The sequence below is a fragment of the Triturus cristatus genome, chromosome 2_1, assembly GCF_964204655.1.
Source record: "Triturus cristatus chromosome 2_1, aTriCri1.1, whole genome shotgun sequence".
NCBI lineage: Eukaryota > Metazoa > Chordata > Amphibia > Caudata > Salamandridae > Triturus > Triturus cristatus.
The window spans coordinates 594,772,478-594,789,970 of NC_140581.1; the positions used below are offsets into that span (position 1 = coordinate 594,772,478).

At 43.5% G+C, this 17,493-nt stretch overlaps 1 protein-coding gene across 2 annotated transcripts in view; it reads right to left on the reverse strand.

The window, feature by feature from the left end:
- Nucleotides 1–10,810: 10,810 nt before the first annotated feature.
- ELL2 (elongation factor for RNA polymerase II 2) overlaps nt 10,811–17,493 on the reverse strand; it is a 269,731-nt gene continuing 263,048 nt past the window's right edge. For both annotated transcript variants that reach the window (XM_085632502.1, XM_085632503.1), the window contains 2 exons: nt 15,324–15,368; nt 10,811–14,318 (listed from right to left, as the gene is read on the reverse strand). In XM_085632502.1, the coding sequence (XP_085488628.1) occupies nt 14,202–14,318; nt 15,324–15,368 (162 nt within the window). In that variant the 3' untranslated portion in view covers nt 10,811–14,201. The remainder of the gene's footprint in view (nt 14,319–15,323; nt 15,369–17,493) is intronic.

Sequence of the window (17,493 nt, forward strand, 5' to 3'; positions counted from 1 at the left end):
GCAGGGATGTGATTGCGACAAGGAAAGCCACTTTCCATGTTAGGAACTGCAGTTCGCATTTGTGCATTGGTTCAAATGGGGGACCCATGAGCCTTGTTAGAACAATATTAAGGTTCCACACTGGGGAAGGTGGTAATCTTGGAGGAATAATTCTTTTAAGACCTTCCATAAATGCTTTAATGGCTGGTACCTTAAAGAGGGTGGTCTATTTTGCAAGTAGGCTGCTAATGCCGCTAGATGTAGACGTATAGAGGAATACGCTAAATTGCATCTTTGCAAGTGTAGTAAATAGCAAATGATGTTTTGGATGGAAGCATCCAGTGGACGTATGTCATTGTTAGTGCAGTAAATGGCAAATCTTTTCCATTTTGCAGCATAGCATGCCCTAGTAGTAGGTCTTCTGGCTTCTTTTATGATATTCATACAGTCTGGAGGAAGGTTGAGGTACCCGAACTCAGACTTCAGGAGCCAGATTGCAAAGTTCAGTGTTTGAGGATCTGGGTGTCTGATTTCTCCATGGTTCTGGGTTAATAGATCCGGGGAGAGACGCAATTTTTGATGTGGAACTAGAGATAGTTCCAGAAGTGTCGTGAACCAGGGTTGACATGCCCAAGTGGGAGCTACTAGGATGAGTTACCGACTGTTGTTTCAGTTTGCGTACCACAAATGGAATGAGTGGGAGAGGCGGAAAAGCGTACGCAAATCTGCCTGACCAGTTCATCCATATCGCATTGCCCTTTGACTGTGGGTGTGGAAACCTGGCGGCGAAGGTTGGGCATTTTGCGTTTTCTTGTGTGGCGAACAGGTCTATGTCTGGTTGTCCCCACTTTTGGAAGAATGGGAGTAGGACTTTGGGGTGTAATTCACATTCGTGTATTTGCTGTGTGTGGCGACTTAGGCGGTCGGCCACCTGGTTCTGAACCCCTGGGAGGTATTCTGCTAGCAGGTAGATGTTTTGAGGAATTGCCCATCTCCAGATTTGTTGTGCAAGTTGGGACAGTTGTAGTGAATGTGTCCCCCCCGCTTCTGTATGTAATACATTGTGGTCATGTTGTCCGTGCGGATGAGGACAGTTTTGTTTTTTAGATGGACTTGGAAGGATTTGATTGCTAGGAACACCGCCAGAAGTTCTAGGTGATTGATGTGGAGCTGTTTTTGTTGAGTGGTCCACCTGCCCTGAGTGGTGTGTTGAAGGAGGTGGGCTTCCCACCCTGTGAGAGATGCGTCGGTGGTCAGCACAATTTGTGGAAGAGGCTCTAAGAACAGCCGCCCTTTGGACAGGTTGATGGTGTTCCACCACTTCAGTGAACAAAGTGAGCGGCTGTCCACCAACACCAGATCGGTAAGTTGTCCGTGGGCCTGGTTCCACTGTTGTGCTAGACATTCCTGTAAGGGACGCATTTGAAGGCGTGCGTGGGGTACTATGGAGATGCACGACGCCATCATGCCTAAGAGTTGCATAAACACTCTTGCTGGAAGAGTGTGTTGGGTTTGAAATTTTTTGATGAGATTTTGTACGTTGGCTATCCTGGCTGTGCTGGGATAAGCTATGGCTTTGGATGTATCTATGGTGGCTCCCAGGTATTTATGTACATGGGAGGGTTGTAGTTGAGATTTGGGATAGTTGATGGTAAATCCCAAGTTGTGTAGGGTTTGAATAGTGCGGTGAGTGTGGAGAACACATTTGTCGAGAGTATTGGCTTTTATGAGCCAATCGTCCAGATAGGGGAAGACATGGATTTGTTGTCTCCTGAGATATGCTGCCACAACTGCTAAGCATTTGGTGAATACCCTGGGTGCGGTTGTTACTCCGAATGGGAGAACTGTAAACTGATAGTGCTGACCGTCTACCACGAATCGCAGATACTTCCTGTGCGCGGGATGCATAGGGATGTGAAAATATGCGTCCTTGAGGTCTAATGTGGCAAGGAAGCCGCCTTGTTGAAGTAATGGCAGGACCTGCTGGAGAGTGATCATGTGGAAATGATCTGATTGTATATACTGGTTTAGTAGTCTGAGGTCTAGTATGGGTCTTAAGGTCTTGTCCTTTTTGGGAATGAGGAAGTATAGAGAATATACTCCTGTGCCCTGATGTTGGAGTGGAACTGGTTCTATTGCGTGTTTTTGAAGCAAAGACTGAATTTCCTGTTTGAGGAGCGTGAGGTGGTTAGACGGCATGGGACGGTGTTTGGGTGGTATGTTTGGGGGGGTGTTTATGAGTTCGAGGCAGTAGCCAGACTGGATGATTTGTCTTACCCACCTGTCTGTTGTGATGGAATTCCAGACAGGTAGGAATTGTTGAAGTCTTCCTGGGGGAGTGGTGGCAGGTCACTGTTTAGTGGCTGGAGAGGTGCGAGTGTTGGTGTTTCCCCGCCCTCGGCCTTTGGTATGGTTTCCTCTGTAACCTCCTCTAAAATATCCTCTGTTAGGGGATGTTTGACCTGATGTTTTGAAGGTGGAAGAGGTGTCTGTTCCCACATTTTTGGAGGCCCCTCTATAGAAGGAGCGACGAAAGGAGCCTCTGGCTTGAGGAGACTGTAATGCTCGAAAGGAAGAAAAGTGTATGGTACACGCACTGCTTAATAATTCATTGGTTGTTTGTAGTTTGTTTCATGCTCCAGGGTCTCGCTCTCCGAAAATGAGTGAGTAAGTGAAACCGTGAAAATGCACCCCCCGGATCTAGGGGTGTGTCCCCCGGGCACAGGTGTGGTCCTCTTGTGGAGGTTTCAAATGTTTTTCAAAGGATTGAATTGGAGTTTTCGTCGATTTGAAAAAACTTTATTGGTAATGTCGGTTAACATTCATTTCAAACACGTTGCGTTGACAATAGCATGAGCTATGAACTCCCAATGCATTTCGGCCTGAGCCTTCATCAGGGGAAATCTACGAACAGTAAAGAGGATAATAAGTACTATGTTGGAAGTTGAGGAATCGACTGATGGTCTCCCATGCAGTGTAACGTGAGTAGGGTGAACAACGTAAAATCAATCGTGAGTTAGTGAGGGCGTGGTGAGTGAAACGTGGGGATAAGGGTGGCCAGTATTTTATCAACGGATGTGCGTCCGCATGTATGCGGCTTCGTATCAGTGTGGTTAAAGAGCTGAGGTGCCTCAAGGAAAATACATCAAAAGTGAACAATTAAATCGGATCAAACAAGCGACGAATAAAGTGGAGGGAAACTATCATGACCGTGATCATAACGTGACGTTTAGAAATGTTCTTACCGAGTGCTGGAAGCCTCATCGTATCGTCCGTGTGTGGTGATTTGCGTCTAAGGTGATACGGGAAGAGATTTAAAAGCTAAGAAAGACGCTGAGAGCGTGTAACGTGATGGGGTACCGTCTGCATGGAAATAGGACTGTGGAAGCCGGACATAATGTTAGTCAACTAAAATACTGTATTTTAGAAATTGTCACAAAAAAAGAAGGGAGAGACAACCGCAATTTTTTGTTACAAAGAGAAAAATCATTGGATCTATTTTCTAAACTCGATGAAACCGAATGGTTTGAATGATCGTACTGAAATTTTATGTTACCTATAACTGTATTATTTATTACTTGGACCTATAGGATTTAATTTTCCATGTATATTCGGGTTTATATCCTATAAGATCAACCATGAATCACCCTATTACCATATATTATTCGCCCTCACCACATGTCCCATTCAGGTTCAGAACTATTCACATATATCCTTCTCCACTGAAGTTTCTGCTCTCACGTGTTCAATCACCACAGCCATTTCACTCAATTATATACGCCTCTCTTCACACTTTCACATAAACTTTTTTCCGACATTTTACCGGCGATGACATATCGGTCATCTCCCGTTCCGTTTTACTTTCACGTATAATTCCTTCCACCGTTTCCATAATAACATCACCACAGTCCTATTTCCATGCAGACGGTACCCCATCACGTTACACGCTCTCAGCGTCTTTTAGCTTTTAAATCTCTTCCCGTATCACCTTAGACGCAAATCACCACACACGGACGATACGATGAGGCTTCCAGCACTCGGTAAGAACATTTCTAAACGTCACGTTATGATCATGCTCATGATAGTTTCCCGCCACTTTATTCGTCGCTTGTTTGATCCGATTTAATTGTTCACTTTTGATGTATTTTCCTTGAGGCACCTCAGCTCTTAAACCACACTGATACGAAGCCGCATACATGCGGACGCACATCCGTTGATAAAATACTGGCCACCCTTATCTCCACGTTTCACTCACCACGCCCTCACTAACTCACGATTGATTTTACGTTGTTCACCCTACTCACGTTACACTGCATGGGAGACCATCAGTCGATTCCTCAACTTCCAACATAGTACTTATTATCCTCTTTACTGTTCGTAGATTTCCCCTGATGAAGGCTCAGGCCGAAATGCATTGGGATTTCATAGCTCATGCTATTGTCAACGCAACGTGTTTGAAATGAATGTTAACCGACATTACCAATAAAGTTTTTTCAAATCGACGAAAACTCTAATTCAATCCTTTGATAAACATTTGAAACCTCCACAAGAGACTGTAATGCTCCCATTGATTTGGCAGTCTCATTATCTTTCTTCATTTTTTCTAATGCAGTGTCTACTGCGGGTCCGAATAGTTGCTCCTGATTAAAGGGTTGAGCAAGAATGGTTGTTTGTTCTTCCGGCTTAAAGCCGGAAATGCGGAGCCATGCGTGGAGTCTAAGCAATACGCTTGTGTTGACTGCCCTAGAGGCGGTGTCCGCTGCGTCTAATGCACATTTGATTGAGGCATTTGATATTAGTTTGCCCTCTTGGATGAGGTCATTGGCCTGGGATTTGTATTGATCAGGCAGGTGTTGCAAAAGGTCCTCCAGTTGATCATAATGAGCTCTATCATAGCGAGCCAATAGGGCTTGTGTATTGGCAATACGCCAGTGGTTAGCAGCTTGTGCGGCAACCCTTTTGCCGGAAGCCTCCAAGAGCTTAGACTCTTTGTCTGGGGGCGGTGTGTCTCCAGTTGTTTGGGAGTTTGCCCACTTTCTGGCATTTGACACAACTAAAGAGTCTAAGGGGAGTTGCGCTTTGATGTACGCAGGATCCTGTGGTGCCGGTCTGTATTTTTTTTTCGATCCGGGGGTTAAGAACCCTGGCCCTAACAGGGTCTTTAAAAACCTCAGTGGCGTGCTTTATCACTCCTTTAATCATGGGCAGAATGTGAACGTTTTTTTGCGACTGCTCAAAGGTGTCGAGGAGAAAGTCTTCTTCAGGTGTCACTGTGTGCATGGTGACGCCATGGAACAGTGCCGCCCTGTTTATGAGCTGACCAAACCCTAAATGGTCATCAGGAGGGGAGGGTTTTGAGGGGTATGGAGTGGGATCAGGCATGTCAGGCATAGGGTAAGCCCAGTTATCTATGGGTGCCGTGTCCGGGAGTGTAAAGGGATCACTAGGATCAGTAGGATCATTAAGGAAATCCGGGTCTCCCCCTCCCCCTCATTCAACATCATCCTGTGGAGGTGGTGTGTGAGAAGGAGATGGTAGAGGAGAAGGAGGTGGGGGGGGGAATGGGATAGGAGGTAATATAGGAGAGGAAGGACGTATGGGTGAAGTGGCACAGTCTTTCTTTAGAGGAGCTGGAGGAGGTGTGTCCAGCTTCCTTTTCTTGTATGGCACAGCTGTGACATGTCCGGTTTTAGGATTGATGTAAATTCATTTTTGCGTTGGATCTGGGCGAAAAAGTTCCTCAGTGTGCGAAGGTGGCTTTGGCGCCGATTTTTTGGGTTCCGATCTTGATTTTGTGAGATCGGCAGGTTCTTTGTGGACTTTTTTCGGTGCCGAAGAACTTTTCGGTTCCGATTGATTTTTCGGTGCCGAAGAACCTATCGGTGCCGGTGGAGACAGCGGTGCAGAAGAACGTTTCGGTGCTGGTGGAGACGTCTGTGCCGAGTGACGTTTCGGTGCCGATGGAGATTTCGGCCTCGGAGCCTGCTTCAGTGCCGAAGGTATTGTAGGCACAATAATGTGAGGTTTGCTCAAGCCCGAGCCACCTGCAGGCTTAGTTTTCTTCGGAGCCGGGCCCGGGGCTTCTGATTTTGGGTCGCGACTGGGCCCAGCTGGCATGGTGTTGACCAATGTCTTTTTTGGTGGGGTTGGGGTAGGGGAGCTGGTACTCACACGCTGCCCCGGATCAGAATCGTCAGCCTCGGACACGATCTGGAGGTCTTCGGAATCGTCGTCAGGGACATCCTGGGCAAAGATGTCGTCTGGTTCTGGAGCCGGTTTGGCCACGATATGGCGTCGAGCTCTTCGGTCCCGGATGGTTTTCTTGGAACGGAATGCGGCGCAGGCTGGACAGCTGGATTCGTTGTGGTCCGGCGAGAGGCACAGATTACAGACCTCGTGGTGATCACTGTGGGGGAACTTTGCTCCACATTTGGGGCATTTTTTTAAAGAGTGTCCTTTCCATCAGCCGCGTCCGGAGCCGGTCCGATGGGATTTCGACGTCTAGTTGTAAATTTTTATTGAGTTGTTGTGATTGCTAGAAGTTTTCTGCTGGAGCGGAAAAAAGTTCCTCTGAACCCAATGGCGGAAAAAAACAATCTGAGGATGGAGTGGATGCCCATGCGCACTGTTGTCCAGAGGATGAGTCACCTATCTCGTGACCAAAGACTTCTTCCGAAGACAACAACAACTTGCAATCATCCGAGCCCAACACCAGATGGCGATCTTATCCTTAGTGTGTGATCTGCAGCTCAACTGCCTCGAACAACATCTTCCCAAGGTGGTCCAGCTTCTTAGATTCCCTATCTGGGGAGCAGTAGGGAATGCACCCTTAGAGGACGAGGCTTGGACCACCAAGCTCTCGGGGTCAGGTGTTGGGAGAGGAAAAGTGGGTCGCCAGGCGGTGGCATCAGGCAATCATCCTGTCCACAGGAGCCCCTGTGAGGGCTTGAATCAAGTGCCTGAAAGGATGTCGGTGAGGGCTTCATTAAAAGGCAGAAGGGGCTCCGAAGAGGTCGCTGCCGGTTGAAGCACCTTTGCAGGAGGTTAGTCCTGACTGCCACCGTAGGAAGCTCAAGGCCCAAGGCCTCGGCCGACCTACGCAACACCACTGTATAGGAAGCTCCCTCCTCTGTAGCCACAGCAGGGGGAGGGGGGTGGGTGGAGAGGTGGTGAGAGAAGGCATGCCAAGGTCAGGGGAGGTATCCAAACCACTGGCATCATACAGTCCCTCTCGCCAGTCTGGCTCTTCAAGCTGGTTAGCCAAAAGGTCCACTGACCTCTCCAAGTCCTCCTCACCCTCCTCTGGTTGTCACTCCGGGTGGAAAGGAACACCAGGAAGGAACAGAAGTACAAATGTACCTTCCGACGCCAGTACTGATGTTGATCAGGCACCGTGTCCAAGTCGGGGGTGAGGCTGGGGTCGACGCTGGTCGGGGGCACAACAACATCGGGGTAGTCGTCACTGGAATCAGCACCGGGTAAGGTACAGTGAGCTCGACTGGCATCGATCCGGATCCAGGACTGGATCCTCGGGGGCCGCCTGGCGCCAGAGCCGCCGGCATAGAAGGCTCAGGGCAACCAGCTGAGTCTGCAGGGCTCAAAGGCGCGCTGCGGAGTCAGGCTGCCCAAAGATGCTGTGAAGCGCTTTGTAGAAGGTTCAAAGCTGGGCAGGGGACGCTCCGGCTCTTGGAGGGAAGCGCGGAGCCATCCCAGAAGCAGGCTCCGAAGACAGAGCGATCACACTCCAGGTCCCGCGTCGGGTCAGCCGACAGACGAGGCAAGACGAAGAGCGACCGTGCTTCTTCGCCTTCTTCTTGTACTTCGACTTACCAGAGGAATGCGAAGACTTTGAAGACGAATGGTGGTCGTGGCTCTGCGACCAGTCTCCAGACCTTTTTTCCGACTGGGACCTCAAGTGAGGTGAGCAGACTGCTGGGCCTCCAAAAGCTTTCAGGACAACTCCTGCTAAGAGTTCAGATCATATCTCAACAGTTGGAGCACAACTTCGAGTCGTTGTCAAGTTCCAGGCACCAGAGGCACACGAGATGCGGATATGAGACACACTTCAGCTTGTGACAAGAGTCACAAGGCTCAAATCCGGTTCAGCAAAGGAACATCCCTCGTGCATGAAATCATAGATTTGAAAAAGGCGGCGACAAAAAGTCAAAAAAGGGTTGGTCAAAAATTGACTAAGTGGCAAGCTCTCTCCAGATCTGCACTAGGTTGGCGCGGAGAAAGAAAGAACTTACTTCAGCACGCCGGGCCGGCGACCAAGTAGACACTGCAACATCATTCCAATGCCACAACGCCAATGATGGAAGCGGAGTAGAACGACGCGAGCTACCGACACAGGGGTACTGTTAAAGAAAAAAATCTCTGGATCCAGTCAGACTCCTGGGGGTAATCCTAAAGGTAAGGAATCTATAACTACAGTCTCTTTCAGATGATTTCAATACAAGTTGTTGCATCGTCTTCGTGGGTTCTGCAGTCCTCTGCCGATCATCGCCATAATAATTGTAGTAACGACACTACAATTAACGAGGTAAGAGTTAAGTTTATTTACTGGCAGGGACTGTGCAGCAGCAAACAGGGCAGGGCAAATCCAAAAGTCACCGGCAAACACATGTGTATTCTACATTCAAAATAGATCCCCCCCCCCCACCCCCCATCGGCAGTTACCATTCCACAGGTCTTAAACTTCACCATTTATTCTTCAGTTGTTGGGAACCGACTAGGAATAAACAGTCAACCTGGAAATGTTCACTCTGTACAACGTAGGGATTAGACATTAAGAAATTATTTTTAGACACAAAAGCTTAGGAGTAAATATTACATAACGGGTCAGTATAATTCACTGGAGACATCCGAGCCTTTCCCTCACAATCTTACGGTGCTGGTGGTGCCTTAACCCTATTTTCAGGGCCAGTGGCACTAAGCCTACCCTTTTGGGGTTGAAAGCTTCGAACAATGTGCAGCTGCAGGAAAACAATTTTTGGGGATGAAGGCACTAAAGAGCTTTTCTTGATTATGTACAGATTGTTACAAAAGTGAGAAGGGGGGGGTGGGGGGGGGGGAGGTGGGGGTCTCTTGACCCTGGTTTTTGGTTCCTGATTTTTTTAAATCGTTCCAGTTATCTGTGCAATCACTGGCCTTTACAGCCTCGTCTTAGCATTTGCATTAGTAAAACTTTTCTAAAATATGGAGTGATCAGCCCAAATTCCTCTGTAACCACAGATGCACTGATCTATCCATGGCTCAATTTTGGCAGAACTTAAAGTAGTGGGTATGGACCAAAGGAAATTGCAGCAATAAAGAAAACGTATATTAATAAATCCACTTTTAGAAGACATTGCATGCTGTGGAATACTGAAAGGATCAAAACTAGCGACAGACATCTTTCAGATAAGTCAACAGTCCTGACTCTTAAAATAATTTTAGAAACATAATTTAAACCCAGGAACAACCATGGGAAAGGGCGCAGGACCTTAGAGGTTAACGAATTACATTGCAAGTATCTACTGCTATGCATGATCTAAACTGTTACACCACTCTTCTGCTTCCCCACACAATGACTACTTGATGAAATCTACAAGATGTATAATTTACTGACTACGTAAATATAAGCCACGGTACAAAAGGAAGCATCACACAGGCAGCGCTAGAAGTGGGAAATAAACAATGGGGCAAAGGAGTTAATAGGCACCTAGAATATAAGAGCCAAATTGAATACGAAAATCACTTTCTTTGAATTTCTGCATACTCCGTAGAGTCAGATTTACAAAACAATTGCTAATGTTTCAGCAAAATAAATATTCTGTCTAAATGGCCCTTTAAAAGGAGACCTTAAATTCCTAACTACTGCTAAATAAGAGGTACCAGCTCTGTCTACTAAAGAAACTGAAACCCTTCCTCCCAGAGCCCTACTTCAGAACTGCTGCTCAAGCTGAATACCCTTATATCTGGATCGTGTCAACACTCTACTCCATGGTCTCCCAGACAACACAAGGCATCCTACAAGCTGCAGCATCTCATCCAGGGCATGAAGAAAAAAAAAGATATCATCCCCATCATGATGGTTCCCTAAAACCTGCATCCCTGCCTATCTGGCTGATAAGCTCGCCACCTCTGGTAGTTCTTGCAGTCAGGACACTATCAGACTGGAGAGAAAGAAGTGTACAGACAGAAAAAAAGGCAACAGGCATTTTTCATCTATGCAACTACTAGGATCAAGAACAATGGCCCCATATCCATCATTTCACCACAACCCTGCTGAAATTCAGAAATGAGTTGGAGACACCTCGTTAATGAATCATGATGCTGCATAAAGAGTGAACAAACAACCTACAACTGCAATCATTTGTTGGCCATATCCTTGCCTTTGACCAGGGACATCCGACCAGTAGCTCGTGAGCTACTGTAGCTCTCTAACAGAGTAGTTCACCTGTGTGCAGCCCAGGTCATTAAATTAGAAATATTTTGCTTGGTTGCCTAAGGATACATTAAAAAAATTGAAATTATATAACAATATTAGCAGCTCAAAATGAGTTTCATTGAACATAAGTAGCTCTCAGTACAAAAAATGTTGGATACCCCTGCGGCTTTGACCTTGTACCAAGCTCTGCTGCGTTTTGGCCGAGTTAGGGCACGCATATATACAGCCAATCATCCACAAGAATTCCTGAGTAAATGCACTTGGCCTTCTAGTAAAAGCTGAAAAACGTTTCAACGGGTCTTTAGTACCTAACTGACATGATCAATTTCTGATGCCTTTAGTGGCAGCTACAGAATATGTAAAAGACACCACATCAAGATTAATGAAAAAAACAACATGTCAGATTTGCAAAGTTAACTTTTTAATAACAACTGAAATTGGTATAGAACACCTGGGGCAACAATGGCTCACATTTCATTAGATAACAAAATGCCCCGTGGCATTTAACCTTGTTGAATCCGAACAATACAGTTTGAATGGAACAAATGAGAAATGGTTTAACACTTAGAACTATGGAAGGATTACAACCATATTGTCACTTCATGTTAACAGTTCCAATGCTGTTAAAGAAATCCCAGTCCCTGGCCGATATCCTTCCACAGAATGTTTCTTTTAAAGTGCTGGCTTCAGCTATGCCCATTGTGCATACAAGTAGTGGATTTTGTATCACATGTGCAGAGACAGTAGCAAAGGCAAGTGCCAGGCCTACATGGCAGGAGTTAACATTTAGATCATCGGAAGGATGAAAATAAATTGATGTGGTACAATAAATTTTGGAAAATTGTAGTGGCAACTTGAAATCTTGAAATGGAATGAGTGAATTTAAGCTTAGCTTCTTTTTTAACTGGCTAGCCAAATTGGCATTTACTTTGAGATGCCAAGCATACATTATCCCAAAAAGTACATTTAAGCATTGGTTTCCAAATTTCCAAATATACATGTTGCAAAACAGAACAGTATGCTACTTTGCAGAATAGAGAAGTATGTTTTTTTTAAAAGTTAAGTTTAAAGTACGACATTTAGGAGAATACTGCATGGTTTGTCTGCCCATACATGCTGTAATGTATTTAACAAGTCTGATTAGCGAGGGAAATGATTGCTGACACATTTTACACAAGCATTTCAAATAATTCTTACTTGCCACGAAAGTTGGCCTTAAATTATTAACAGGATCCGCTCGACGACAAATGTGAGAAAATGGGATTACACGGTGCATTATGTGCCAATGATTTTAAAACCAGACAAGGTTTCCCTAACATGATTCCTTAGCAATTGTTACAAAGATATCTGCATAGTAGTAATACTGAAGCTGTTTCACCACCATTGCAAAGATTCACTTGCTTTCAGAAAATAATTGCAAATTAAGTGGTGAGCAGCACAACACTCAGTGACCTGATAGCCGCAGGCCATTACAATTTGTGTTCAACAGGAATGTAGATTTGGGCATAGCAGAAGATATGTTGACTTGCAGCTCTACTTTACATGACAGGCAGACATAATTTGCAACACCTGAGAAATGCACAAGTTTAAGGACAAGCCAATTCAGTTAAGGCTTTACAGTAGTTCATCAGGTCTACCAAAAATGTGCAGTGAAGGACCTCGAGACAGTAAGGCCATCTCCAGTTTTAACGAATGCACCCAGCCTGTAAACCAGAAAATGCCATACACTTATAGGATGGTGTCTTCAGCTAAGACCAGTCTGTATACAGCCACTAAATACCCCAGCAAGATTCACATTCAATATAATGTATGGTTAGCTGGAGGCACAACATGAAGTAATGGTCCCACCCCGTGTGCATTCATTTAACAAATGCAGTCCTGTTTTCCTGTTATTGCCAGTTATAGGCCACTTCCACACACTAAACCGTGCATACCTTTCCTTAAAACACAAAATGAGGCTGTTAAGTATATAAGGCAATTGGTAAACTCAAATGTTAAATCCTGTCTATGCTACTTGCACCAGATGTACTTCTAAGCTTACAGAAGTTGCAATATAAAGACCTGCTATATTTCGTGTGTAACTAGCTACAAAAAGGTAACTGGAGAGCTACACAATAGTGGGTTTTGGGGAATCTAAATTCCGATTTTAGTGTAGCATTCAAATCCCATTTCAAAGTCACCTTTAAAACAAATAATTCCTTCATATATATTTAATGTAAATTCTGGTAATTTTCCAACAGATCTAATCTACAAAGACTGCTCAAGTACTGTTCATTTACGATACAGATTTTGTGCAAATACATCTTTATGGACTGGCAGTTTTGGCTGTAAAGAAAAAACAGTGCCTCAAAATATAATCTACAATAGAGCGCCGAAAATTTTTTATGCCGGCTTCCTTAGATTTAGAACATTTTCTGGTTTACAGTGATTTTATAAAACAATCTAAGATGATGGAAGCAGAATTTATTAAAAATACTACCAAAGTTTTGGCAAACATTCCAATAATCAGCTTTGTAAACATAATGCTTCCCTTTACAATTGGCAGCACTTTGAGAAGACAAATAAGACAAAAATAATTATATAAGGAAGCAGAATTTTAGTCCAGAAAAATTCTACTCACTTTTGACCAAATAACTTATGTTCCCACTTGATAAAATAACTGATAGTATATATATTTATATATATTATGAAAGTAAACAGATAAATTGCATGAAATGAAAGTTTGTGCTGTTGGATGATCACAGTATTCTCTATAAATACATCTGCTCTTTGTTATATTCCTGGTACCCAGGAGAAACATCTTTAAATATACATTTTATGTAGGCAATAGCTTCTTTGCATATCTCTTCAAAAATACTTTATAGCAGTATATAAATAGGATACCTACACGGTCATTTATTTTAATTTTGTCCCAAAACTATAGATCTGTTTACTCTTTATATAAGTATCAACTTTACCCCTCCCTCTCCCTCCCCCCCCCCCCCGACCAATGTTAGTAAAGCGGACACAGTTGAAATGGAAATGCTTTTTCCTCCATATGAGAAGTAGCAAATTCTTTAACGAATACCCCTAATTTAACACTCATCAGTTGGTTAAACCTGAGCGTTCGGCCTACGAAGTAGCAGCTTTTCTTCATGTATGCTCACACCCACACAACCCATGCACGCAGACAGGCACTCTTTGAGAAGCTGGTAGGCCACAGTGTGCTTCCCACTGATTGACTTAAGTGAGAAGTAGTGCAGTTAATTATTAACCACACCAAGTGTACATAAGCAAACACCTTAAGGCAATCACTGCAGTGGGGGGTTTAGACTTGCAGGAATAGGTTACAGTTCCACATAAGACTGCATGGTATCCAGATTTGTATACACCATTCCGTCCCCTTAACCCCCAAAACAATGTTTTTTTGTATTTTGTGCAAATTTCTTATCGCCTTCTACCATTTAAGGCAAAAGGTTAACATGAGCATCAAAGGTCAGAAAACAGACTTTGTCCTAGACAATTTCATTTAGTTTCTTTAAATGAATACAAACTCAAATTAAGGACACTGGATCCCCAATGCCTCAAATAATTTGTGGACAAACGAGTCTGAAGGAAAAAAAAAGGAAATAAAGGACCAAAAAAAGCAGCTTCAAATATGCAGGAAAGCAAAAGAAAATAGTAACTCAGGTTGCCTTTACCAAACTCCTGGATTACAAAAGTTTAACTTTTTGTATCTTTAAGGAAAGTATTTGGAATTTTTAAATAAATAACATTAAGTTTATTCACATCTTATGGTCTTAGCAGAGTACTAGTGCCATGGCTCTGCCTGCCGTTGGTCAAATTCACTTATTAGTCTTTTAATGTGCGCCAGTTTGCTGTGCAGATATTCACATCTGTATTTCTCTTCATTGTAGTTTGGGCTGGACTGTAAAAAAAATAAAAGAAAAAAAGGTTACAATTGCAGACACTACAGGTAAAACAAACAAGACACTCATTAAAAACGATGTCAAAGCAGGTACCATTCTGAAACAGTCGCACAAGAATATATAATTTTAAAATCCTGATACTTGGGTTGGACACCCAGATTTACAGGTGTCACCAAAATACGAACTATTGAAACACGTGAAAGTAGGTTCAAAGTGGATGGGGTGAACATCAGGCAAAAGGGAAACTAGAACGGGTTTTAGGCCATGATGCTGGATACATAAAGAGGGGTTCTTTTAAATAATTTTAAAAACACGCAAGTAAATTCATTTTTACCATTGCGCATTTCAAAATGAGTCACATCTTATTTCACAAAATGTCTTATCAGACATCTTAAAAAACAACATACATTAAAAAACAACTTCCTCTCAACCAAAGACTTCTAAATCCGAGGATCCGATGTCCCAGCCCACATCTAACAGATTTGCCAACAGCCATGCTGTCATATCAATATATCAATGGGCAGGTGACTCCAGTGACCAGACAGCCATATACCATAAGCTCCAGAAGAATAAGCGGTACATGCACTGACATAAGCAGACAGGAGAAATGTCTGGCAAAAAACATGCAGTCACTGTAAGCATAAGATAATGAACTTGTGTTAACTTCTCCATTCGAGGACCTTAAATCATTGGGGGGGGGTGGGAGGCTTGGAGGTTGACTATTTATTGTTTTTTTAAAATGTTTTTGGAGTCACTTCTGGAAGACTTGAGGAATGAAGGTGGTTCACTGGGGAGTTTTAGAAATCATCTCTAGCGTTTGACGATTGTGGTGTGGCTGGGAACTGGTAGGAACAATTAAGATACCTATTTTTTTTTATATTTTATTTAATTGTACCTACCCAACAATTTAAGTGTACTACGATCAAGAACACAATGCCCTTATAAAACAGCTTCTCTAAGACTGATGTGCTAAAATAAGTGTTGCTATAGTAAACTATACAAACCCGTTTGATCTTCCGGTACTCCTGTAGCACTTCCTCATGAACAATCTAAAATGAAAACAGTAAGTTAATGAAGTTGTTTGCTTTTCTTCTAACTGCAAATAACAATTACAGTGCGTCACTAGATTACTTTAGGAATGTTAAACACTAATCAAAAGCTAGATATTTGGTTCTGCCAGCAACATCTTGAGGAGTTCCACCTAATCACTAGGAACACAGCAGTGCCACATTTAATGGAAGCACTTTTTGGTCGACGCCTACCAGATAGCGGAGCTGTCTGGTTTGCCAACTACATCTTGGAAACACTCAAAGCTTCCCTGGGAATGCATTAGGTCTGTTGCTTAACATTGATCTTGTATTTTGTTACTCACATTTGCTTGCTTTCTATTTACGTCCTCTATTTGTGTTAGGCTGTCCAGCTTGAGCTCGTCCCTTCCCCACCCATATTTACTGTATTAGTCCACCAGTGCTCGATATCTGTTAACAGAACTTTAAATCTTGTTCTTATCTGGTCATATTTGCTGAGCATTCAAACAAAGAATTCAAATGTCACTCTGCCAGGGAGCTTGGTTTTACTGTTCTTTCTTTGACTTCAAAGTGAGGCGATATGTGAATCATGCTGGCTCCCGGGAGTGCTTGAGGAAGGCTGTAGGATGGTATTTGGTTTTTTCAAGCACACAACTAAATGTAAACGTCTGTAAATGAACTGTGTAGATTTAGCCAACAAATGGTTCAAAGCCACTAGTTGAAAACAATCTCTCACAAGCGAGAGCGTATGTACTAGCGCTTGCTCTGACCCAGGCAAGATCTAAAAAGGGGCTGCTGTTACCCTTGTAAGATATTTAAGCTCAACCTCACAAAGGAGCTTTATTCCAGTTTTTACACACTCCTTATTCCAATCATACCTCTCCTCCACCACCAGTCACTTCTCCCAACAACTCTCTCGAGAACAGCAGTAGGATCAGCAGTGAGTAGTCAGGAAATTGGCAAAAGGAGTGGGGGCACCAACAAGTGATTGAGAAAATAGAGAAATAGACAGAAAAGATAGGCTGAAAGGTAATGAGGGGTGCAAGAAGTACTGACAAAGGGGCAAGCAGGCAGAGCATAACTTATGGATATAGAAGACAAAACGGAAAATTAAGGCTAGAACTGAACAGGACCAAGGCTAAATTATTAAGAGCTAAAACTGTTGAGGACCTTGTCAGAAAGTGTAAAGGCTAGCTGGGCATTAACAGTGTAAAAGTAATGGTGAGCAGATGTAGGAATTTGTCATTTTTCCACAATGGGTATCTGGTGCTAAAGGTAAGAAAAGCAAAAAGCTGGAGTTGCTTCTAGGGGGGAATCCAGGTGAACAGTAACTCTCTAAGATAAATGACAAAGGTAAAATCAGGAGTGCAGGGCTGTGGAGAAGTGAGGGGGAAAAAGAAGATGAAAAACATGTGAAAAGCAAGGGAGGAAGAGAAAGGATACTAGGAAATGCCAAAAAGGTAAGTATGGAGACCACTCAAGTAGTACAAATGGCAAGACTTCTAAAAGAAGCAAGCACATTACCTAATAAGGGGTAGAGAGGAAGGATGAGAGAAGAAACAAACCAGAGAGCAGAAAGCGCTTATGCAAGTTAAGCACATAGAAAATGAACACCAAAGAAAGGGGAGAAGGAACAACTTGCAGGGAGACACAAAACAGCACGTAGAGAAGGAATTATTGGACAAGGGGTTATAGCGTACAGAACAGAGTGCTGAGGATGACAGTCACTGAATATGCAAACAAATGTATAACTGTTGAAAGACTCCGTAAGGGAAACAACTGGAGGAGAGTGGCAAAAGGGCCTGATCAGATAGGAATAACTGTAGAGAGAGACACAAAGGCCTTAATGGGTTTCTTTTTATGGGGTAGGAGAGCAGAGCTGATGACGATAATAGTATGTGGAAAGAGCAGGAATTGCAGATTTGTTAGGTCAAGAACAGGCCAAATCAGAAGACCTCAGTATTTAGCAGAGAACAGAATTATGTGGAAAAAAGACAACAAAGGAAAACAAGCATTGAAAATGCACTAGGTCTCGCCTTTGGTTAAGTTAAAGCAATTTGCTTTGCTAATGTTATTGTATAGCAAAGCAAATGGGTTTACCTTAAAGGTGAGACCTATTGCATTTTTAATGCTTGTTTTAATGGCA